A 24424-nucleotide genomic window follows, 5' to 3' on the forward strand; every position below is an offset into this window, starting at 1 on the left:
TATCCGCAAGCCACAGCTGGAAGGCACAGCTAGAAGGGATTTATATTCACTTATAGTGGAAGTGGAAACATTTGTGTAAATTGGCCTACACTTGCATTATTATAAATAGTTCATGGTTGGCTGATTCATCCTGTTTTATTTCCACAGTTCAATGTGATCTCTGAATAACCCGCTACATAGTACAGGGGCAGGACAAAATTAAGAAGTGGGTTAAGGAACATAGTGGAGAGCTGTGTCTGGCAGTGTGGGTAAGTTAGCATACCCATTTCATATTCATATAGACAAAACATCCATTTCAGGGCTTTAATAAACACAACCTTTAAAAAGGTATCAAAAAAAGAAGACATGATTCTAGGTTTCATATTCATATATCATATCATATTTCATACAGAGAATATTAGCATAATATATGTAAACTAGATCCAACTCCAGCCTAATGCAAAATAATACAATACAATGTTTAATAGAAACGATTCGCCTTATTAAAAACCTCCTTCATAATCCATTGCGATTCTAGTGCTTTGGGGCCTTGCTTCAGGGTTCCCATTAATATGTACAAAATATTACCAAATGTAAATTTTATGAAAATATTATTTAACAATTGATGACCAAAAACCACTAAAGCCTATTCACAAAAATGCACTGAAACAATAAAACATGTCACGTAACATTTGTGGCCCATTTTTTTTTATCAGTGGTGGAATGAACCTTGTATTGTATGTCAACATTGTCATGATGCATGACTCAATGCATGTGTTTTGATGAATTTCCATTCATGCCCAGGCCTGGTCATACCATTGTGGTAGGGTGACATGTGTTATTGAAAGTGTAATGCCATTCTGAATTGCCACCTAATATAATAATGTGCATTGTAGTGTGCTGCACTTCTTAAACATGATTTTGGGTTTGCTGTGGTGCATTAGGAAGCTTATTTAAATAAATGGGTTTCCCTAATTAAAACCCTGTGCACGTATGCACAATTTTTGCTCTGTTGTGGTGCATTAGCCCTTTCAAACAGAAGGACACCTTAATGCAACATATGTTAACACATTAAACTACGCATATGCATTAAACACATTGAAGCAAACCATTTTGAGTTAACATATCCTTATATACAACTTCAGTGATGAAGAACCACTAGCACTAACAGAAAATCCATTCATACCTTTAAGACATCCAATCATTTTTTGGAATTGTATTTTTGGCATAGATGAGACTTTTCATCATACAATTTTGTGTAGCTGGCACCTCTCTAGCTGCTCGAGCACTCTCAGAAGCGCTGGTCTAAAACATAAAACAGGGTCTGCACATGTGACAACTGGCAGCTGTGAATGGTACTGTATCCCCTATTCATTTACTACGGGGCTGCCGCGGGAAGCCACTACATGTAGCATCTCCCCAAGCAGAAGCAGTTCTTGGCATAAAACAGTACATGTGCCACTTCATTGCCAGCGTAAATTAACCCTTAGAAGTATCAGTTGCCTGTGTCCCTTGGGAAGTTATTTTTTTTTATTTTTTTGATTACACAAAATCAATACTACTGTTACGACTGTGTATTGGTTGCAATGTGTGGTAGTACAAACAACGACCAATAACTGATATTTATACCAGCCTTTACATTTTTTCAGCACATTTCATATAGTGCACATTGCAACCTGATAAAATTAAATAGAGGACAGTTTACCAGTCCTTAGATGAGGTGAATGCATTAGCATTTTCCCTTTAATAGTCATCTGGTAATCCTGTGAATAATGCATTTTCTGTCCTTGAGTGGCAACATTCATTCATCCAGTGTATGTACTGTGGGTGTCATGGTTCCCCAAGAGACTATGCTGTAAAACTGCCAGCATTTGTTCCCATTACTTATTACGTACTGTATTTGAATGAGTCATTTATACAAAAACATAAAATTGCTTTACCTTTTAGCTCATTCTACAAGAGTTACAAGTCCGATGCATTTTTGACAGGATCAACAGGTATTTTCGGTACTTGCTAAAAATGTTAATTTATAAAAACGAATGCAGCCAGCACAGGAAAGGAAATTTGAAATAATCACATTCTCGTTTTTTTTTTTTTTTTTTTTTTGCTTTACTGGTGTTAGCAATGTTTGACAGTTACTGTACAGTGTTTTTTAGTTCCCAAAAGTTTACTTTCCATCAGTGTCACATTGTGCAACTTTGTATAAAGCTGGAACTCTAAATATGTCACTTTGCTGAGCAAGGGCCACAAAAACAAATCACTTAGATAAAAAAAAGAGAACTGCATTAAAAAATAATTTGATTCTGGTGTAAGAAAATGAATAAAAAAGGAGGTAAAAGATTATCTTTTATGTATGGTTCTTCAATATATATATATTAGTCAAGAACACTTCCCCCTGGGTTCCCTGTGATGAGAGAGAGAGAAGAGAGGAGAGAGAGAGAGCGAGCAATAGGACCATACACCAATAACACCCTAAGGCTGTGCAAAAACTACAACAGGCAATTAGCGTGGTAATTAGCCCTGCAAAGGGTTGGGTTGGCATTCAGTAGTTTAGTCACTACTTCTCCCTTCCCCAGCTTAAAGGGGACAATGATGCCGTGCAGGAAAGTCTGAATTAGTTTGACAGGTCATAGTTTAAGGAGGACCCCCCTGTATAACATTAGTAAAACAAAACAGATTGATCTGCAAAAAATGCTTTAGGAAGCTTTACTAAATAGTTTTACTAATTACTTTATTAAATAAGAAACAAAAAAATCATTAAATACAGTTGTGTTCAGAATGATAGCAGTGTGTTTAGAAAAACTGAATAAAGCTCAAATCCTTATAATAGCTTTTATTTCTATAGACGCAAATGCATTGGAAACACTGCACATTCTATTCCAAATCAACACACGAGGAAAGTGAGCAAAAGGGGATATGAGACTGTTCAAAATAGAAGCAGTGTCTACATTATTTACAAACTCATTCACTGTATAAACTGAAAAATGTTTCAGGATTTCGCTTTTCTTTGAATCACTGAATATTTAGTTGTATAACCACTGTTTCTGAGAACTGCTGCACATCAATGTTGCATGGAGTTGACAAACCTCTGGCACCTGTGAACAGGTATTCCTGCCCCAGATGATTGGATTACATTTTACAATTCTGCATTTCTTGGTCCTGAAATGAAATACCAGGAATGAGGATATACAGGATAAAATCATTAATGTAGAGACTCTACAAGCTGAGGTGATCGCCATGAAAAAAAATTCCTCTTAAATTCTCAAATAGGGGTTTTGCAAGATCTTATATGCAAAATTCAAATCCCACAATGTCCTTGGTGGTGCCACTCAAGAAAGAAAATGTTGCTCCTTGAATGAAAATGCAGATCAGGGACTTTTGAAACATAAGAAACCCACATTGAAGGAAGGCCAAGATTCTGGCCAGTGAGAACATTCAGGGGGATTAAACCCCAGAGTCTGGTGTTGTAAACCTTCCAGGAATAACACAAAGTCTTCTATGAAGTCACTTTGTAGGCAGCACAACACTTCGTGTTGTGAAGATTATCCAAATCACACTAGAGTACTGGCTTTTAATAGTGACATTAGTAAAGCAGGATAGAAGATTGCACTCCTAAACAGAAGCACTGGACAAAAAGGTATAAACCAGGGAGTGTCTGCACCTATTCTGACCACAACTGCAAACCATGGTTGACACAATTTTTGTTGAGTAACTAAGATTATTATCTGAAGAGAATAAAAAAAGAAATTAGTAAATCAGGAAATGCAAAAGCCGCATTTGTAGGAGTGTAGCTTCTGGTAAGTTTGGTGTTTTTTAAGTTCAGAATCTACCTGAACTATTGCAGGATCTAGTAATGGACAGGTTTTTTCCCCATCTCAGAATGGGATTACAATCACAATAGGAGACCATCTGTGTAGCCCACTATTGATATCCCTTAAAGTTGTAAGAGACAGGGCTAAACTTTTGGTGAAGGCACAAGGAGCCATTGCCACTCTTTGTGGCCTGTCCTTAGAAACGCATGGGCAGAGGCAACACAGAAACAAAAGAAAGCTCCAATCTTCAACAAAGCTATGTCCTCCTCCACGATTGCAGCACAGGGTAGCCACCTATAGCCAGGCCTCTTGTACACTAGCAGGAGACTTAGTAATCATGATCAGTAAATACAACTGCTGACAAATCCAAGCCAGGTACCCATCCCACAACCAAACTACTACATTCCAAAAGTGTGATGGTGCAGTGTCCCCATGCATTGAGAGATGGCAGCCACAGACCCAGCATAGGGGGCGGCTGAACACCACAGGCTTAGGCCGGGGGGGTCGTCTGTCTTTGTGGTTGCACTGCGAATAACTGGTCGGTCATTTGAAAATCTTACAGGAATCTCTGAAAGAGGAAATAGTGGTTGCAGCTGAACCTGCTTTAGCAAAGTAAAGCAAGAACTTGATGCAGATCTAGCAGAATACAAGATTCAAGAATATCTGGCTTATCAAACAACCTTGTGGTTTCAAGGATCACCAAAAAAAGGGAATGTCATAAGCAAAAAAACAAAACAAGAATAGGTATCCCAGACATTGGGAGATCCCATCTCCTTAAACTAGGTGCCATAGACCAAAAAATCTTAGCGGATGGTGGTTTGGTCACTGGCAGGCGACTAGCAGTTTTCTCATGCTGGTGGCAAAATATCCATGTGTAAAAATCTGAAAAAGATCCCAGCTGTGTCCTTCAGTGAACACAGAACATTTTTTTAAATTAGCTAACAATGTTTGAGATACCTAAATATATTACGTCAAACTGTAATATTTACATTGGATAAATTTCTATAGAAAATGCCCCCCCACCTCCTATATTGTAAGCTCTTTAGGGCAGGATCCTATCCTGCTCCTGTGCCACTGTCTGTATCTGTCTGTGATTTGCAACCCGTGTAATATGTTGGCGCTATAAAAATCCTATTTAATATTCATAATACATTTCCTTATTTTTGTTTTGTTTAAGCATCCCAAAGTTTTTGTTGCTTTTTGCAGCAACTGTTTGACACCTAAGGCTGCCATTTGTTTTATATTCCATTCTTTTAAGTCCATTTTCATCTCAGTTTTACTAAAATTAGTTCCATTTATTGCTGAGGGACCAATAGAATTACTACAGAAATGAAGCTGAACTAAAAAAAGTAAAGATCTGCTATATGGTATAAGGAAACTTCAGAAATGTTAACTGTGCCCAAGCAGTACCGAAAAATATACTTTTTTTTTTTTTTAAATCCTCCTGAAAAACTGAAGTGCACCCTCCGGGTATGTGAAGATGTCTGGACACTTCTGTTTAAACGTCCCGAAAACTTTACATCTGCAGTGTGAGACCTAAGACGGCCTCTTCCGACTATGGGCATTAAATTTAACTGTTTCTGAAAACTTTTTTTTTTCCACAATGCTTAACGATAGAAATATTATTAGGAGTGTGTTTTAAAATGCTTTTACTGCTTGTTCCAAATTTGTAAATTAGTGTGCATGGTTCGAGTACAGGTTCAATTTAGGTGCATAACCTTACTTTTTCTTGTTTTTATTTCAGTAGTTATTTAACTGGGTAAGTTACCATTTTCCAATATGACTATATTATTTTATATACAGAACATCTTCCTTACGATCCATCTTATCCAGAATAATAGGTATTTTACTAGCGGGGTCATCAATAAAAATATGTACATATTACCCAAAATTGCTTATGAAATACATATGGAAAAAAAACTTGAAAAAAGGAAGAAATACATTCTACAAACTTTAGTCTGCAGCAGGGGGACTGATCTAAGTCAAACAATTAACTGCATAGGCAGCAAGATTTACATGTCTATGTCTTTTGTAATGTGTAATTTTATGGGTTAAAGTCTTTGAGACTTCCAAATACATCAAATGCAGCTGACTCAATTGAAAAAAAGATTCACAGTTTGACAAAAAATTGTTACAATTTCTATTCGTGTACAAATCAAAATTACATTAAAATATAGCTATGCTGGAAAAAATATATTAACATTCCTTGGTAAAGTGTATGTACAGTAAACTCAGAATTTTCTTTCTGGTAAATATATAATTGAAAGTGTTCTTGCAGTGCTATTCACTCACTTTCCCTTTTCTCTCTTTGAGCTACAAAACATACTCCTTTTGATCCATCCTACTCAGAATAGTAAGTATTTCACTAGCCGGGTCAACAGGAGAAAAAAAAATATTTAGCCATCACATCTAATGACTGGTAAGTCGCAATATTTTTGTTGAGTGTAAACGCAGTCACATAGACATTGTACTATCAAACAAAATATTTTCATCATCTTACCTTCACATTCCTGTTACAGCAGTTGTTTTCCTACATATAGCTGGGCAGTTCACGAAGCAGCATAGTTAAACTGAATAATTATCATTTGAATTTGATAAAACGTACCTGGAGTACATACTTTATTTAGAATTCAGAATGAACATATTCTGAACACTATCAGTCTAGTGGTTTAATCCATGTGCATGTAGCCATACTGAAGAAAACCTAGATAAAGATAGATTTTATTCTTTAATGAAAATGTTTACTATGGTACAGAATAGACATTAGGTGTATTGATTTTTTCTGCACTTACAAGGCCCAGACAATGGGCCCGATTTATTATTAAATATTACACAGTATTTATAGTGCAGACATATTACGCAGCGCTTTACAAAGTCCATACCCATGTCACTAGCTGTCCCTCAAAGGGGCTCACAATCTAATGTCCCTACTATAGTCATATGTCTTAATAGACTAAGGTAATTTTGTGGGGAAGCCAATTAACCTAACTGCATGTTTTTGGAATGAAAACCAGAGTACCCCGAAGGAAACACACGCAAACACGGGAAGAACATACAAACTCCATGCAGTTAAAAGTCCTGTCCGATCTTCGAACCTGGGATCTAGTGCTGCAAAGGCCAGAATGCTAACCTCTGAGCCACCAAGATGCCCGATTTAATAAAGCTCTCCAAGGCTAAAAAGCATAAACTTTTTTTCTGTGAACCTGGGTGATCCAGCAAACCTGGAATGGATTGCCTAAAAAGTCATTGCTATGTCTTAGCAAATGTTTTTAATCCTGTACCAGACTACCCAGGTTCACTGATGAAAGTGTAACTTCTCCAGTCTTGAAGAGTTTTAATAAATCAGGCCCAATATGTCCGACAAATAAGGAAAACTTAAAGCTTCTAAGGCTCTCAAGGTGTCCCCCTCCCTCTGTCCATTTTACACTCAATATCTTCTGCATATCTAACACTGCACAAAGGAGGAGCAGCACAAACTCCTTAACCTTCTGCTGCATTGAGCAGGCCTTGCTAAGAAAGTCACTTCTGGTACCATGTGTGCATTCAGATATTGTCCCTCAATCTTTATTCCCCCTCTTCCTTGTCACACATCACAACAGCTCTCCTCCTCTTGGGTGTTCGTTCCACCCCTAGTCTGGCTTAATGAGTAAATAACAGGTAACAGTCGGGTGGCTGGAAATGGTCTGTAGTAAGACTGAAGAACAGGTCACATACTACTCCTTCTTTGCCTCAGCAAGAAAGTATTTTTCAGCAAGAGGTGTGGCTATTACTTAGTTCTGTTCCCAAAGAGCAATTCACTGCAAGGTCAGAACATAACATACATACACACAGTGTTCAACCCAGACATTTTTTTAACCTGTGTGGGAAGAAATTGTAGGCGGGAAGCAGCCCCTGAATTGTGACCCAACTCTTCAGTAACCATCCAAAAACAGCTGGGTGGTTACTGAAAACTGCTGGGTGGTGCGCCCGGCTAAAAGGGGCTGGGGAGAACACTAATACGAATATATATTCATTCCTTTTTTCTCAAATACAGCTAACCCATTTTGAAAATAAAGGTCACTAACAGGCACATGAAGAATACACATGATTTTTATTATTATTATTAACAGTTAACAACTATCTACCATATGATGCATTGAGGATTAAATACAGGAGCTGTTCTTAATTATTTAAACACTGCTTTGATTTTATATATATATATATATATATATTTACACACACACTATTCATCTGCAAGGATGCAGGATATACACAAATCCCCAAATACACAATCAAATGGTCCCAGTGCGTTCCTAACCCCATTCACATAATTTTGAAGGAGAGAGACAATATTGGACCAAGACATAAAAAAGTAAGAAAAAAAAAAGGGGGGGGGGGGGTTCAAGAGAAAGGGACAGTTAGCAATCGCTGTTGTACTGTAGGGATAACAGTTGGGTCAATACTATAGTACTTTAGCAAGACAGCAAAAGAAATCCTTTTAACTGTTGCTACTCTGATTAATACAAAGGGATCAGATGTAGCATTAGTAATTAACATGTATCACATCAAAGATATTTTCCTTATCAGCCCTCTCAGAGGGTTTACATCGATTGCAAGTGTAAGGCTCAATATGATAAAGAACAGCACGACTTACGCTTTTAGAACATTCTTTGTACATAATAAGCTTTACACATTTTCCTGCAGTTGTTGTATGTGAATTGTGTGTATGTGAATCGAGTCCATCTGCATGACTAATTTTAACTGACCAGCAGGATCAGAACAGGCCTGTTTTATCCAATAACCAAACAAAAAGCGATTTAATGGAATGAGACATATCTGGGTTGTACATCTTTAGTGCTTCTGCTACGGTTACAAATTTACCAGAGCGAAAAACCTTATCAGTCATAGGTCTAAAATGCAGGCTACATATGCCTTATATTTTAAGCCATTCCCTGCAAAGGAGCATTGATTTTTTTATTGATCCCACATTACCAAGGGAAAGTCTGATTAAATGTCTTCTCAGATCATATGAACCTTTGACACATGGAATGGAAAAAAGGAGTTTTTATGCAGGTAAGCCCAATGAACAAAAGCGTGAACCCTGCTTCATGTTTACTGTTAAACAACCCACCTGCGTTAATCTAGGTCATGAGGAAGGACTTCCCTGTAAAGAAACCAGGAGGCCAAGATTTGCATAGAGAGAAAATGGCTGGATTTTTGTACACTTTATTTTACACGTGCGTGTTGTATTGAGTGCGCTGCAAAAAACACACATGCACAATAAACAAGAACGGGTGTGAAGAAACATAGAATAAGGGAGGAACAGCAGCAGTAAAGGGAATTTGTTAATTTAAAAAAAAGTCTCTTGTTTTTGTTTAATTTAAAGGTAACTTTTGGCATTCTAAATCAAACATCTGTAACTTCCCAATCCCCCCTCCCCCAATGAACTTGCCTGACCCCGAACATCCCTCACCCACCCATCATTTAAGTCCCACACAGAGCCAAGGGACATTCTTGCTTTTTAAAAAAAAAATGCTAAGAGGCAACTGTATATAGCACAGACAGACAACTGGGTTAGTCGTAACATGTCAGGGACTGTGTCTTTGCCTATGTCTAGTGCCAGTATATTATCATATTTTCCCCTAAATCACATTTCTGTCAGCCCATATAACACCCAATTCAAGTCTGTTATATCTCTACACTAAACCCTGGCCATGTCATGAAACTGCTTCCCTGAATTAGTGGACTAAGGTTTCTCCTAGGTCGGTGTGTTTGTCCATGCTCTTCTATTTAGAAATCCATTTGTCCGCTCACCCAAATTCTACACTTATGCCTCCTAGTCTCCCAGTTATCCCACCCAGGTAAGTTTGTCTGTGCTCCTCCTTGGCTTCTGGTCCTGTGCAGGCTCTTGTTACAGGTTGCGGTTTACTGGTGTCACATAGTTGCGTGGAAACATGCCAGTTTGACCATGACATGTCCCTTTCCACCAGTTGGGGTCTGAGTTGTCCACGACCTGGATGAAGTCTCCTCGTCTGAATCCAAGCTCCCCATCTTCCTGGGGGTCAAAGTCAAACAGCGCCTGCACATAGGTTGGTTGCTGTCGGGGTGGAAAATTTGGAGGTTTTTATGTATATTCTTGTAAATGTATACATTAAATCATTTCAATCAAGTTTGCTTAGCCTACAATCTGTACATACAATATACAACTTTTATATCCAAGGGGTTGAAAGCAAAACCCATTACATTATGGCCCAGTAAAAAAGTTATGAAAAAAAACTGAACTGCCTACATTTTTTTTTTTTTTTTTTAATTTAAATCATTAGAACTTTAAATCCCAAGACTATCTAGAAACAGATGCACACCTTTCTCCTAATGCCCCCCTCTATATACCTGTGTTAAACTTGTGGCTCTGTCTCCCCCGTGTACCTGTGGCACCTGCTCGATGTCACGTAAGAAGATCTGCTGGTTCCGCGACACAGATGTGGACCGGTGGTAGTCCACTAGCTCGTTCAGGGAGTTAAACTTTACCACCCACAAGAAGTATTTCCCTGCCCCGTCTCGCAGGACCTTGAAATGCTGTACATCATTGCCAAATCTGTAAAGAGAATTAAAAATGTAAACAAGTGAAACTGCGATGCCATGTGCAAGCTAGTAACACCGTACAATCAGTGTCGTTGACCTCTGCCCGTTATTACAAAACGGATATTATGGACTTACTTGACTGACAGCGAGAAATCGCCTGGGGCACTTTCACTTTCTCGGATCAAAAAGGCACCATCATGTCTTTGTTTTCCAAGCATCTCCTCTGCTTTGGCACGTGGAATTTTGCCAAAAAACCAACTAGAGAAAAAGACAGACAGATTAGATATACAGCAAAGGCAGCAGCTACCATTTTGCTCGGTTTAGTCTCATGTATGCAGATGTGGTCAACACAAAGGCATATTTACTGCACAAGTTTATTATCTGATTACTAATTTAATAATAATAAAGGACATTTTTGGGGTGCATGGCACCTTTAATATGTGTGCATTTAGATGTAAATATCATAATTTGTCATAAAAATTAGGGTGTATATGCACAAACTAGATTAATGAACAAACCCATACACAGGCTGCACCTTACACCATTATCTATTGGGCCATGATGCATCTTGTAGTATATAAAGTAAAAATGTTATAATGAGCATTGAAATATACCTATAAAAAAACTAACTCTATTACATTCAGGAGCTGTTTGATATTTGCATAATAATATTTGAAAACCTTTAGGCAATTCAAAGGAGCAAGATGTCAACCACAGTACACTGCACTGTAAAGCATTTAATAAAATGCACCACACTATTGTAGTCCAAACTGTCAGTAAATACATATTTATTCCAAAGGAGTGTTCGCCGATAATACTCAATCTAAATCAGAAAGCAGTGTTTGCCGATAAATAATGGACTTGTATGACAGGCTAGGTGCATTCTGCCATAATATATAAACTGTGGAACAATGAGGAAGCTCAAAGTTGCAGAAATGAGAAACTTACAGCTGTTATCTATCTTGCATAAACTATAAACATAAAAGATAGCCAACTGTTGCTCACTTGCGCCTTTAGCAAATAAACCTTCTGCACACGGGCATGGTTATAGCAACAGCTAAGCCTTTATACCCTGATATCTTGTGCCATAAGTTTACTGACTCTGTAACCTCTAAAAATGCCTGTGATCTCAACAGACTGCATGAACTGTATACAATAAATGGAAGTAGCTGGACATATTAGGTAACCCTCGGTTGTCTAACAAAATTACAAGCCGACACTTTGCAGGGAAAATATTGTCACAGGTTAGACAACCTTGTGTAATGCAGCTCTTGTGAGATAACATGCAGTGAGACTTGTAACCCTTCTCTACAAAACATATGCAACCAAGACCAAAATGGGAGGAAGACAACTATTCGATTTGGGGGGACGAATTTCAAATGATGACTGTACGAAAGGTACTAAAAGTGCAAATGTTTATTAAAACACAAATTCACAACTAATGAATAGCTAATGTGCCTTGAAATAGCGCCCTGATCACAGCATGAAAATTCAGGTGCACTAAATGCCTTTACAATTCTAGACATTACCGTGTAAAGTAGTGGTCATGTGATCATTGTGCTACACAAAGCCTGTTCAGATAGAAGAGTAGTGTGGGAGATCTAAGTATTATAGGTTATTGAAAACCACATCAAGGAACATATACAAAACCAGTCATCCTGCACATGCTGAGAACAGGCACATGTCATTATCACAGAAAGACCACCAATTCAAATATACACCTGCTGTCCCTAATATTTATTATGGCTATATTAACATATCAAATGTGTTCTATATCTAATAATTCCTAATTATTAAAATGATCTGTTACTGCACCACAACCTGGATGTGTTCTATAATAGGATTACAGAAGCAAACTAAAATCAGCATAACATCGACTTTTTCATTTATATCTTTCATTCCTTATCCATTGCCATGACCTTGCAAACCAGTAAGAATGCACTGAAAAAACAGGTAGACTATGGGTGGGGAGAGAATATCTTCATGAAAGCAGTCTAAGTTCCCGTGTCTGGAAAGTCAAACTAAAAACCGGAAACTGGTGGCTGCACAAAGCAGGCTTTTCTGGCTGAAAAAAGCATAGCAGAAAAATAATTGTTGGTTCTTTAAAGGAAGACTTACTTCCTCATACCCTCCTAATAGTACAGTTATATATTAACAGGAGCATGCATTAAATGTGCGTGTAATAACAGCTTGTACAGGATCTCGGGGAATTCCAAAACAGTTACAAATACAATACTAAGAATCACCTCTTTTTTTCCTTTGAATTATCAGTGCAAAATGAACAATGAAGAGATTAGGGCCATTATGCAAGCGTAGTTTACTTTTGGAACAATCAAGAGCCATTTGAAATGCAACCATTTCCAATTTGTACAAATATTAGTGTATGTTGTGACAAACAATTCCATAACCAGGCCAGAGCAGCTTCACTTTAGCCTTAAAGGGGATTTCTATTAAAACACACAAACCAAAAGAAATCCAGCTACATTTTGTGCTTCAGTTGGGCAATGTGGAGCTCTTATAATATTATTCAATAGAGAAAAGTTTAGATGAACAAGCAATGCAAACAAAAAAGCCTGGAAAGTAATCCTAGGTAAATGTAGTTTCATGGAGTGGTTAACATTACTGATTTGGTTTTCAGTGAACCTGTTTCTTTCAAAGCAGTGCTAAAGTGTGTGAATATATATATATATATATATATATATATATATAGGACAATGAATGGCACAGAGTGATCAGAAGGGGACAATGAATGGCACATGAGTGATCATGAGTGATTTTCAACAATAAATGTGTACTGTAGTCTTCTTCATGGAAAAATAAGACATCCCCCTGAAAATAAGACCTAGGGCATATTTTGGCATTTTAAAAAAGACAGTGCCTTATCATCGGGGAAACAGGATATAGAGATATATATATATATATATATATATATATATAAAACTTAACCAGCATTTTTTTTTTACAAATGTAATAAAAATAAATCTGACTGGCTGTAACCTTTCAGCAACCACCCGGTTGTTTTTGGGTGGTTACCGATGAGTTGGGTCACAATTCAGGGGCTTCCACCCACCTACAATTTCTTCCCACCCATTTATAAAAAAAAATCTGGGTTGAGCACTGGAATATTCACCTTGTCATTAAATGCATGAACAATCTATCCTACTGCATCAGTGAAATTTAATTTATATTCCCACTGGGTGATTTACACCAAAAAGATTGTAGCACCGCCCCCTAATTCTTGATTGCCTAGGCAATCGAGAATGATTAGCAGCGCAAAGCCTCCCAGGATACCTATGTCACGCATCCTGAGAGGCTCTTGGGTGCTCCTTCTTAGCATGCCCGAGCATTTGTCAAAAGAGAAAAAAATAGCAGAACCCACGCATGCACAGTGAAATAGGCAAGTTTTTTTTTTCCCATCTACATCACCTGATCTCAGGTCTGTGTCGGGTGATGTAGGAATAGGAACCCAGCAGAAGAGGGGAGGATAGCGGCGACCGCCGGATGCTGGTACAACACGGGGCCCAATGGAAGAGACCTCCGGACGGATTGATTGCTCTGCGGGATTGAAGGTGTGTTTTTTTTTTTGTTTTGGGCGAGGTTTGAGTTTACTTCCTCTTTAAGGAAGTAGAAGCTACCAAAATGTATAAAGGCAGAAGATAAAAACAGATAGTAGGTATTCTGTACATTTACTCCTTCCAAGCAGTAATAAAACGTTTCCCAAGACCAAAACCTGGGGTATCCTGTGAACATTACCTTTTTATACATTTGTATCTCATGTCTTTACATTGCCCTTAAAAAATACTTACGGGTGGGGCTTCATTTCTATATAGTTTTTTGGAATAAAACCATCTTTGCCGTTAAGCTCAGCTTTGTACCAGTTTTGATCACACTCTTCATTCAAAACCTGAAAGTGAATCAAATACCAAAAAAATCAGTGATTAGAGAAAGTCTCATAACACAGAATGACAGCGTAAAATAAAACAATATTTTTCTTAAAACGCCTTCAAATATTTGTTTCCATACTTTCTCAGTCTTTCTTTGTATCAGATAGGCTCAGATTTGGATAGGAAGAAAAAAGAACTGAAAGCCAATCAAGAAAACAAAATGCTGTCAGTGTCAATATAACGGAGATGGCCTTGTCATGAGGTATGGTCACTCCCGTATCAACCACATTCTAAAGGCAGGCCCAAAGCCAGGTGATATTATTTTAAAGCATATTGAACACACTCACAAACATTTACCATTCTAAACATTACCAGTCTTGAGATGTGGGGGCCAAATTATTGTTCTGTCTCCCCCTTCTCCCCCGTAATCTTTCTTTAAAAGAGCTTTCAAGAACAATTATACATTTTTAGCAGATGCGCTTTGCATTCAGCTTTCATCATCGCCTAAATCTGCAGCTTCAAAAGAAGAAGCTTTGGTTAGAAAGAAAAGCTGAATTGTCACAGCCCCTGCCATCAATGTCAGGAATTCTTTACCCATCAATGTTTGCAAGGGTATCTAAAATAAAAAAAAAAGAGCACAGGAAAGCAGTAACACTTCTATTAATAATAACAACCTGTTTGTTGTTGTTTCTTAAAACGTTAAGTAGAATATTTATTGCAGCTCAGTAAGTCATTACTTTACCATCTGTATTTTGTACATAACATTACCATGCACAATAGTCTTACACTAATCTACATCTCCCCTTTGACAAGCTGCAGCCAAGATTGTGCAAACATAGACACAGGGTCTGATTAAATAAAGCTCTCCAAGGCTGGGTGATCCAGCCAACCAGCAAATGTTTTAAATACTGGACCAGATCCATTCCAGGTTTGCTGGATCACCAAGCTTGACCAATGAAAGTGTATCCTCTCCAGCCTTGGAGCGCTTTAATAAATTAGGCTCATTGTCAGCTTACGAGAAGCAAAAAGCAAAGTCTCTGCAAGGGTCCTCCCCCAAAGGTCCACATTGCTGCTCCCTCCAATGCTGTTTCTGGATATGGGGGAGTATGTGTTCTCCTCCGCCATTAGAGTTCTTGGGCCATGCAGCCAGTCGCTAGGCTTGAATACTGTAATATTACTAAGACAATGATGTTGCCACTCCTCTTGGTTGCCTATATCAGTTTATCCTCATGTCTGCTATGTGTGGGCACCACATCATAAACTGTCTAGCAGAAGGACAACCATGAAATGAACATATATGTCTCTTCTGCAATCAAAGGGCAAAAGTACCCAAAACGGTCAAACAGGAATTGTTTTTCCATTTTCCAACACCTAGTTGTAAACCATCTTATCCAACCTGGAGTTGGGCTTTTAACTTTATGAATTTACCCTGCAAAAAAAAAAATCTGATGATGTCCAATTCAACTTTTTGTTGCATTTAATGGAAACAAATGGTCACAAATTTAAAAAGTGGCATTCTGCTTTAATGAGTTTTAATCTATGATTTATAAAACCAATCATGTGCAAATGGTTACCATGGAAAAGAATAAGAAGAAATGGAACATTGAACAATACTGAATAGGTTTTACTATGGATACAGAAGAAGAAGCAGATGCATCAAATGACAAGAAACCTAATCCAGGAAGTTGCAGTGGATGTGGTTTGCTGAAATTCTGCAAAAAGCTTTTTGCTGTTAACCATAAAAGAGACAGATAAAGGAAACAGGAATAGACAGATGTAACTGGCAGTACATTCTTCAGGTAGCCAATGTTGCAGGCAGAAACTTCACATACAAATTTTACTTTATAATGAAACAATTAGCAATTGACTCTTTGATTGCTGCTCTGCTCACCTTTAATATGTCCCCTCGTTTGAAGCTTAGCTCATCATCAGCTGTGGCTTTAAAGTCATATTTAGCTATGGCTTCCATGGTTACCGCAGCGTCGCTGACCTGCGGGGGGGCCTTTAAAACAGAAAGGCTGGACCCCTCCGCTGCCCAACCTCCTTAATGTCACGAAGCGCAATAAGCTATTGTCTGTTGCAAAACACCCGACTGGTGAATGCTCCGAGGATTGGAAGATGGCGGAATCACTTGCGGCCTTTAGGAAAGAAAGAGAAAATACTGCGATTACAATATGCATAACATTTTATAGCCAGTATTAGATAACATATGAAATTGGCATCAACAAAATTTGCTTCCCAGCATAGACAAATTTCCTAATTTGTAATGTCACAAAATAAAGAGTTACTAATGTTAAAAGGAAAAAAACTAATACATAAACTGAAATCACCTCCTAAACCTGTTGGCGTACATGTGTCCAATGAGCTCCCAACTTCCTATTTCAATGTACAATTTCTAACATAGGGAAAAACAAAAAAAAAAAATGTTTAGCTGGATTATAAATTTATTGTTCAGCGCTGCGTAATATGTTGGCGCTATATAAATCATGTTTAAAATAATATTTATAAAGGTCTCTGTAACCTCTTCTGATCCCTGCCTCATTTTTTACAATCATACTGGTGAGCCAAGGATCTTTTTCAGGTCACCCAAAATTAAAACACTGAATTGGTTGGCACTTTCTATAAAGAAAGCCAAGGAAGGGACAAGTGTTTGGTGATAGACTATTATAAAACAGCGGTCAGCAGGATTGCTCTAGGTATATGCAGGGACCTGCACTGTCCAATTTTAATATCTGAGGCATTTCTAAAGTAATGTGCTTTTAATTCTAATCTAGACCACAAGTTCTTTTCCGCGAAATGAGAAAATGCACTTTTAAAAGTTAACTAAACATTAATTATAAAAGGCTGTCTGAATTACAACTAGCTCTGACGATAATTGTCTAATCAGGGTGTCTCCGAAAAGAAGGGTGAAATTATGAAAAAAAAAGTTCTCTGGAAAAGAAGCCTACCAACTTCCTCATTGTTCTGCGGTAAACTAAAAAGAGCTGAAATCACCTCCCCTCTATTTTTATTCACTTGGCAAGGTTTCTGCAGTATAATGGCCAACACATTACTGTACTTCTCTTATTTTGCTACATACATATAAAGCCTAAGTTCAATTTGTCTATATTTTGACTTTTGTAAAAATTTTGGTATCAATTAAAAACCTTATTTTTGACCCGGTAACATTATCACAGAGTCTCTGTAATAATCTATGCAATGCAGGAGTTAACAGGATGCTAGAAAAAAAAAAATCAGTACTCCCCTTAAAACCCCTTGATATAGGCAGTGGGGTGGTTACTAGTATAGATGTAAAGCCATTATCAGAATGCTTTGAGGTTTGATGTCAGTATGGAGCAATGGGCATTCTGAGCCAGAATATATCTACATATAGATTGTTCTGGCTTACAAGTTGCAGGTTCTCCCCGTGTTTGCATGGGTTTCCTCCGGGTACTCCAGTTTCTTACCACATTCCAAAAACATGCAGTTAGGTTGATTGGCTTCCCCCAAATATTGACCTTAGACTGTGGTAATGACATATGACTATGGTAGGGACATTAGATTGTGAGCTCCTTTGAGGGACAGCTAGTGACATGACTAGGGACTCTGTAAAGCGCTACAAAATATGTCGGCGCTAAATAAATACCATGTAATAATAATAACCACAGAACTGAAGAAAAATCAGTTGAGACGTCTCAAAAACGTGACCGGGTTGTTTCAATTCCATATTCAATATCAAGGTAACTAAATTTAGAAATAAAGAACTGATTTATGGTCAATTCTACACAGTGATCAAACAGAGCAGAAAACGCCTCAACCTGTGTATGGTCAGCCCATGAAATATTAGTACAGCAGAGGAGCCTGCACTGAAGACTGAAAGCAAGGCTGGAATTCAGCTCCGAGGATGAACGGCACAACAATTCTGCAGAAATGGTTCAATTTGGAAAGATTCAGTTTGCTGGGTACATTAAGAATTTCTGAATACCCTGCTCAAATAGTGAATAGAAAATGACAGGAAATGCAAAGTAAATGGAGGGGACTTTCTTGTAGCATTGTTTTTTTTTTAGTTTTTTTGCACATCACAAAAAGATCAGTAAGCATTTGTTTCTTTCCGCAGTCCAACTGGTATTACAGTTACAACAACTGCAAGTGTATTGCACAGCTCATGCAAGGCAAGACTTTCAGTGCAAGATAAGGTCACTGCTGAAGGGGACAGACGTTATCAGGTTTGCTCAGACTATGTGGTCAAAAAGAAAAAAAAAATATAAACCCAGAACATGGTTATTTGTACACAAAAAAAATAGTGACTAATATTTTTGGGGGGAAGTCTGCTTTCAGGGCTAATTTATTTCCTACATCCTCCGGTGCAATATAGGAGCTTGGTAGAAATCTAGTCTAAGGGGAAGAAGAGGTCTGTCTATGGATATTGCTCATCTGTCACCTTTATATTAAAGCAGCTTTTCTCAACCTTTTAACTCTTGAAATAATTTGGCTCCCAGAGAACCCCTGCTAAAAAAGTATATGTAAAGCTCATGGTACATTTCCTAGGTCAGAAAATTTGACATAAAATAATAAAATGTAGCATAGCTAGCACATCTGAAACCCATATCTAATGTGCAAATGTTAAATATGCAGTGCAGGAGCATAGTGGGAACAGGCCACAAATCTTCCTCCTTGCTCCAATGGTAAGTAGTATAAACCATTCTCAATATTTGTAATGATAGCACAAAATGTAAAGTTAAACTCCAGGAAACGAGAGTAAAAATTACCTTTGCTCTAAATGTACACCTAAACTGCCAAAGTAAATGCTTGTTTAGTTCTAGGGTAATAGTAAAAACATTTACTTACCTTTTCCTTCCTGGTAGGTAATAATGGCTTTACTATGTCCCTAGACCCAATAAAACATTTAATCCTTGCAATATGGAGGTAGCTCTACTACAAGGGTAGATGTACATTATTCATGGAGCTTAGTTTAAGGACTGTTAGTCCTATAACCCAGTGGTTCCAACCTTTCAGATAGCAGGGCCCGCTAATATAGAATAAAATTTTGCCACGGCACGGTAACATCTACTCTGCTATTCTCAGTAGCTCCCCCTGCTGTCAGCACACTAGCTGAGAAGTGTAAGAGAGCTGGGGTGCTGTCAGGTGGCAGAGCAGCTGGGAATGGCAGAGAAGTGTAAGCCTTACACACATTGCCCTGCCATTCTCTGCGCTCCTGTGTATATGGTGTGAGGAAAGATGCCCACGCTCCCACTGGTTGCGCTCCTGCTGTCACTAAACAGCAGAGTAAGGAGGACCGCCAGCGATTGTGCTTCCTGTCATTTGTGGCCCCAAATCACCAGCCATGGACCAGCACAAGTCCGCGGCCCGGGGGATGGGGACCACTGCTATAACCCATTCCAATGGAACATAACTAACAATTCTTTTACCCAGTGGTAGTTGTTATATTTACAAAAGGGCATCGAAGAAGACATGTAGAACATGTGAATGTATTCACTTGGTGAATACTAAATGTGAATGTATTTACTTGGTGCCTGCATGTAAGTTTTTTTTTTTTTTTAATTGACTCTCTTGGTAGGGGGAAGAAAAAAAAAGTGGTGGCCAGAGAGAGAATGTTTTCAATGATTATTAATGCAGCAAAGTATTTTGAACTTTTCACTAACCTATGTTGACCAATGGGGTATAATAGTGTTTTTAGAAGATGAACAATAATAGCAGCTCCTAGATTTCTCTCCTAAAGGATTGATTTCACTTCTAGGTCTATTATTTTATTCACAGCAAATTAACATAAGCATTCTAAATTTGGGTTTCTATGGTTACCGCTACATAAACATGGCTATCTGCTGCATGCCAGCTAGAGATCTAATACTCCATGCTGGAGTGCTACAACAGTTACATGTGAAAGGACAGACAACTGTATTCTGAGCTTTGAAAACCCTTTAGTTTTGGGATGGAATTAAAATTCTCTGTGGCCCCAAGGTTCTTCTGCCATATTGCCTGATTTATTAAAGCTCTCCAAAGATGGAGAGGATACACTTTTTATCAGTGAAGCTGGGGGATCCAGCATACCTGGAATAGATAGATCCAGGATTGAAAACAAAAAGCAAATTACTTAGGAAATCCATTCCAGGTTTGCTGGATCCCCCAGCTTCACTGATAAAAAGTGTATCTCCGGCAGCCTTGGACAGCTTAAATAAATCAGCCATATAATGTACAAATATGCACAGCCAGATAAGAGCCCCCTTTAGCTGTACATGAATATCTTCTTTATGAAAATAGTTTCGTTTCTTTTTAAATTGTAGCTATACTAAAAAAAAGTGAAGGTTCCCAACTTCATGATTGTGATTTGTTATATCCACCTGGAGATCAGTTTATGTGAATGTCAAGTCAAAACTTTTTTCTTTTTGTTTCTTGTTTTTTTTTTTGGCTGGAGTGGAAAGGGGTTTACAACTACTGTTAGGTTTCTCCCCCCCCCTACTATAGATATTTATTCCTATTTCCTGTCCTGCTGAAAGCAGATTTACCAGACAGGAAGTGAGGGAAAAAAATCAGCAACAGTAACAAAAACAGAGATACAAAAATATACTAAAGGAAAAGGGCATGCTGGTGGAGAAATCTGCTGTCTTGGTGCCAGATCCCACAGGACTCCTTTAAAAACCAGAATTTTTTTTAAGCCGGGTGGAAGCCCCTGTATTGTGATCCAACTCAGTAACCACCCAAAAACAGCCGGGTGGTTAATGAAAAATGCCGGGTGGTGCGCCCGGCTAAAAGGGGGTAGGGGGAACACTGCTTGTGGGTTCATGTTTTGAGTGGTCCAGCTGTTTGGGTGACACAAGGGGGACTTCCCCCCAATATTAGGAAGGTGGTTTTAATGTTTCGGTGAACAATGTAAATGTAACTACACATTAAAAAGTTCACACTCTGTGGACACAGTACTTGCGACACAGGAAATCAGTCAGGGAAGTCCTACCAACCCACCTAAGACTTGTGAAATGCTGGCAAAAGCCTTATCTCAGCAGAAATAGTAGAGGAAGCCATAAGATCGCTAGATATGGGCTGCTCTTTGTATCTCCGGAAGAAAAAAGAGCCCAAAAAGAAGCAATGAGGAGAACGCTTCGTGCTGGGTACATATTTTAGCTATAACGTTAAAGGTCCAGTCCACACAGTTTTCAGTAGATTAAGGACTGGTAAGCCAACAGATTTTATTTATGTCTGTTGGGTTTTCGGCGGAGAATCTCTTTAGGTGTGTTTCCATATCTGCTATGGATATTACGGTTACACATATTCAGTTTACATAAGTAAACAACAATTTTGGAAAACCCAGAAGGAGAGAGGTGAGAAAGAAATCTAAAAAGTCATGGGGATGAATATCAATTCCACCAGGTTCTGCCAATCTCTGAAATAAATAATTGTCTGATTATCTCTGGAAGTCTCAATAACTACTGAAAAACAAGGTGTTTATGCTTTGGATTCTTATAAAGGGGTCAAGTTTTACTCATTGGTATTATTTTTTACATAGATATAAGCAGAGTGAGAAAGATAACTTTAATCCATCAAATTCAATCTTTAAAGATGCCTGCACATAACACAATCTGACTGTACAATCTCAACAAATCTCTACACATAAATACAACTTGAATATTGCATTCGATTGACATCCAGATTGGTAAATCCTTTCACAATATAGAGATTTAAAAAATAAAAAGGGGACTGCACATAGACTGTAACATGGCAGTGTTACATTTCCAGAATTTTCAGTCAGTAACAGCCAGAAAAAATGCATATACCAGCTCGGTTTTGATGAACTTTCACAATAAACGTCAGCAGATAATATATAAATGTTTGGCAAAGCTATTCTGTCACTTAAAATGATTTGAAAAGAACTCTCCGTAGGGAGATAAAGGAATACTTGCCTCTCCTGCTATCCATGCCGCTGAACACTGTCTGGGCTGAATATTTTTCAAGACCAGCACTTCTGTGGGTGTCTCATCTTCTGTCCTCTTCATTGAACAGTATTTCCTCCAGCCTACTACATCCTGTAGTGATCTGTCGGCTGGGGAGGACTAGGGGAAATTTGCCTCCCAGACCAATGATAAGATATCGTGGGCCCTAAATGGAGGTACTTTACCTCTCACAGATTAATAAATGCAGGGCCCACACTGACGCATAATAGGTAAGATATGATTACCTGCTCCTATTCAGACCTGTTATCGCAATGGTAAGTCTTACAGCAATAACTTTTGCAGCTCTAGAACAGCATGTGACCAAATGTCAAGAGCAACAAAAGAAGCTGATGCTGCAAGATGTGAAGTGTGTCTCAATCAAACATGTCCCCTATACCAAAAACAGCACCATGCCACACCATGTGTCTTCAGAAAAAACTCCTGACCATGAAAGAGCAGATTGTTATGTCTTCCCCACAGGAGTAAAATAAAAATTCTTTATTCCCAGTCCCATTCCCTACAAGGAGATCAGCACAAGGAACCACTGGGGGTACACCAACGATAAAAACGTTTGAGGAAACTTAGGCCATGGATGTTTCTAACAAAAATTTACAATCCTTACATCTACTTACTAAAGTATGATACTGCTGCAACACTAATGAATCATTGCTTGCTCTTATGATACTTTAAACCACTGTAAAATATTATCCTCAGTTACAGCTCAACCACAATATTTTTGGAAGAAGTTCAGTAAAAATGTAATGGAGGCAACAAAGGCCAAAAAATCATTAAAGACGTATTCAAATTTAAGGACAAGACTCATGCAAAAAGTTTTTATATTTCTCCTTTCCACTAATAATTCACAATAATTTTCCTTTAAAGTTCCATATCAAAAAACAGTAACCAGGGAACCAAGTCTTTCCACTGTGCAAAGTGGACTTTGAATCCTTCAAGTAATCCCATTAAAGACAGTGCGATCCCTTTAACCAAAAGTATGTTCAATTCAAAATGCAATAGATGATGATAATAACTACTTTTATAAAAAGAGACACGTTATTTTACATTGGTCCAATAAGATTTAAAAACTAGTTCCATGGCTAAATAATGTCCCCTCTCCACAGATTCACATATACCAAAATGGTGGCACCCACAGATCCTTCTCTTTCACGATATTCACCCTGTTCGCCCCAGAATTTTTTTTTCAGCTGAGTGGGGGGGGGGGAGCTGTAGCTGGGCGGTCAAAATGTAGGAAGGTTTATGAAACAAATTTAGTGTCCCCCACCTGAGTGTGCTATGGGTATCCAGTAACCCTTATGGGTATCCGCCACCCACCAATAGTTGTAATGATGTAATGTAATGCAGTAATGCCCCCTTAGTAGGCACCATTTTTCCATCACTTTTCTATTGTGCCCCAAATATCCAGTGCCCTTTTATTGCAGCCCAGAGTCCTGTTTTGTAAAGAGTATAACGACTTGTAATAAGTAATAGTGTACTCATTGTAGTGTAATAATTTAACCTAAGCAATTGTCTGATTACAACCGAGCGGCTATTGAAGTGCCAGGTGGTGTGCCCAGGGCTGGGGAGAACACTGCATTCAGCAACACTAGAGCAGTAAAGTGACTTTTATAAAGCCGGTAGTCAGCAGCATAGACATTTACCTGTCCTAGGGAAGTCTATGGGACTTTACTGCGTATGTTTAGTTGTAAATCTCCAAATGATTCTTTAGGAAAGCTGGTGGGAGTTTGGGTAGTGCCCTGGCCTCTCTAGATTCTGCGTTCACAGGCTGCTGAGAATAAGATCCTGCCAATCAACTCAAAGAAATAAGGAAGGACCAACCAGTAAAAAAAAAAAAAAAAAAAAGAAGGTGACTACAACTTTAAACAGTGCTCACAGGATGATATTGTGATATCAATATAGGAAAAAATATCTTCCCTGCGTTGAGATACAGAACAGTATTTGAGAACATTATTAAAGGTATACAGTGTTTATTGGAGATGCTTTCAGCAGCTCTGATAGCAGGCAGTAAAAACAATCTCTGTGATTCTTGTAGATTTATCACAAATTTACCCTCCAAAAGAAGTTAAGTCAAGGATGCCCTTTGTGCCAATAATGCAAGATAAAAGAAGAAATTTGTAACCTCACATGTCATTATCAGTGAAAGGTTCCTTACAAATGTTCAGGTATTCCTTTCATGAGGTAAATATGAGGTCTGACATTGCTGAAGACCTAATAGATGAAGGTGACAAATGAAATGTGCTTGTTAAAA

At 38.2% G+C, this 24424-nt stretch overlaps 1 protein-coding gene across 2 annotated transcripts; it reads right to left on the reverse strand.

The window, feature by feature from the left end:
- Window positions 1-7864: 7864 nt before the first annotated feature.
- GRB2 (growth factor receptor bound protein 2) lies at window positions 7865-22150 on the reverse strand. 2 transcript variants are annotated; one of them, XM_072403929.1, is made up of 6 exons: window positions 22129-22150; window positions 16128-16374; window positions 14159-14256; window positions 10488-10610; window positions 10197-10365; window positions 7865-9867 (listed from the first exon to the last, which is right to left on the reverse strand). In XM_072403929.1, the coding sequence occupies exons 2-6, from the start codon at window positions 16203-16205 to the stop codon at window positions 9682-9684; spliced, it is 654 nt and encodes a 217-aa protein (XP_072260030.1). In that variant the 5' UTR covers window positions 16206-16374; window positions 22129-22150; the 3' UTR covers window positions 7865-9681. The 2 variants fall into 2 exon arrangements, with proteins under 2 accessions (XP_072260030.1, XP_072260029.1); XM_072403928.1 differs by having other exon boundaries at window positions 10161-10365.
- Window positions 22151-24424: the final 2274 nt, after the last annotated feature.

This window comes from Pyxicephalus adspersus, chromosome 3 (assembly GCF_032062135.1).
Source record: "Pyxicephalus adspersus chromosome 3, UCB_Pads_2.0, whole genome shotgun sequence".
In the NCBI taxonomy this organism is placed as follows: Eukaryota; Metazoa; Chordata; class Amphibia; order Anura; family Pyxicephalidae; genus Pyxicephalus; species Pyxicephalus adspersus.

What these genes read in the sequence shown, in the direction of transcription:
- GRB2 (XM_072403928.1), bottom strand. Translation starts at nt 16,205, where the DNA reads ATGGAAGCCATAGCTAAATATGACTTTAAAGCCACAGCTGATGATGAG. An exon ending in AACGAGGGGACATATTAAAG is followed by an intron (nt 14,257 to 16,127) that starts GTGAGCAGAGCA and finishes ATTCACTTTCAG; the next exon opens with GTTTTGAATGAAGAGTGTGA. An exon ending in ATAGAAATGAAGCCCCACCC is followed by an intron (nt 10,611 to 14,158) that starts GTAAGTATTTTT and finishes CTTTTTCTCTAG; the next exon opens with TTGGTTTTTTGGCAAAATTC.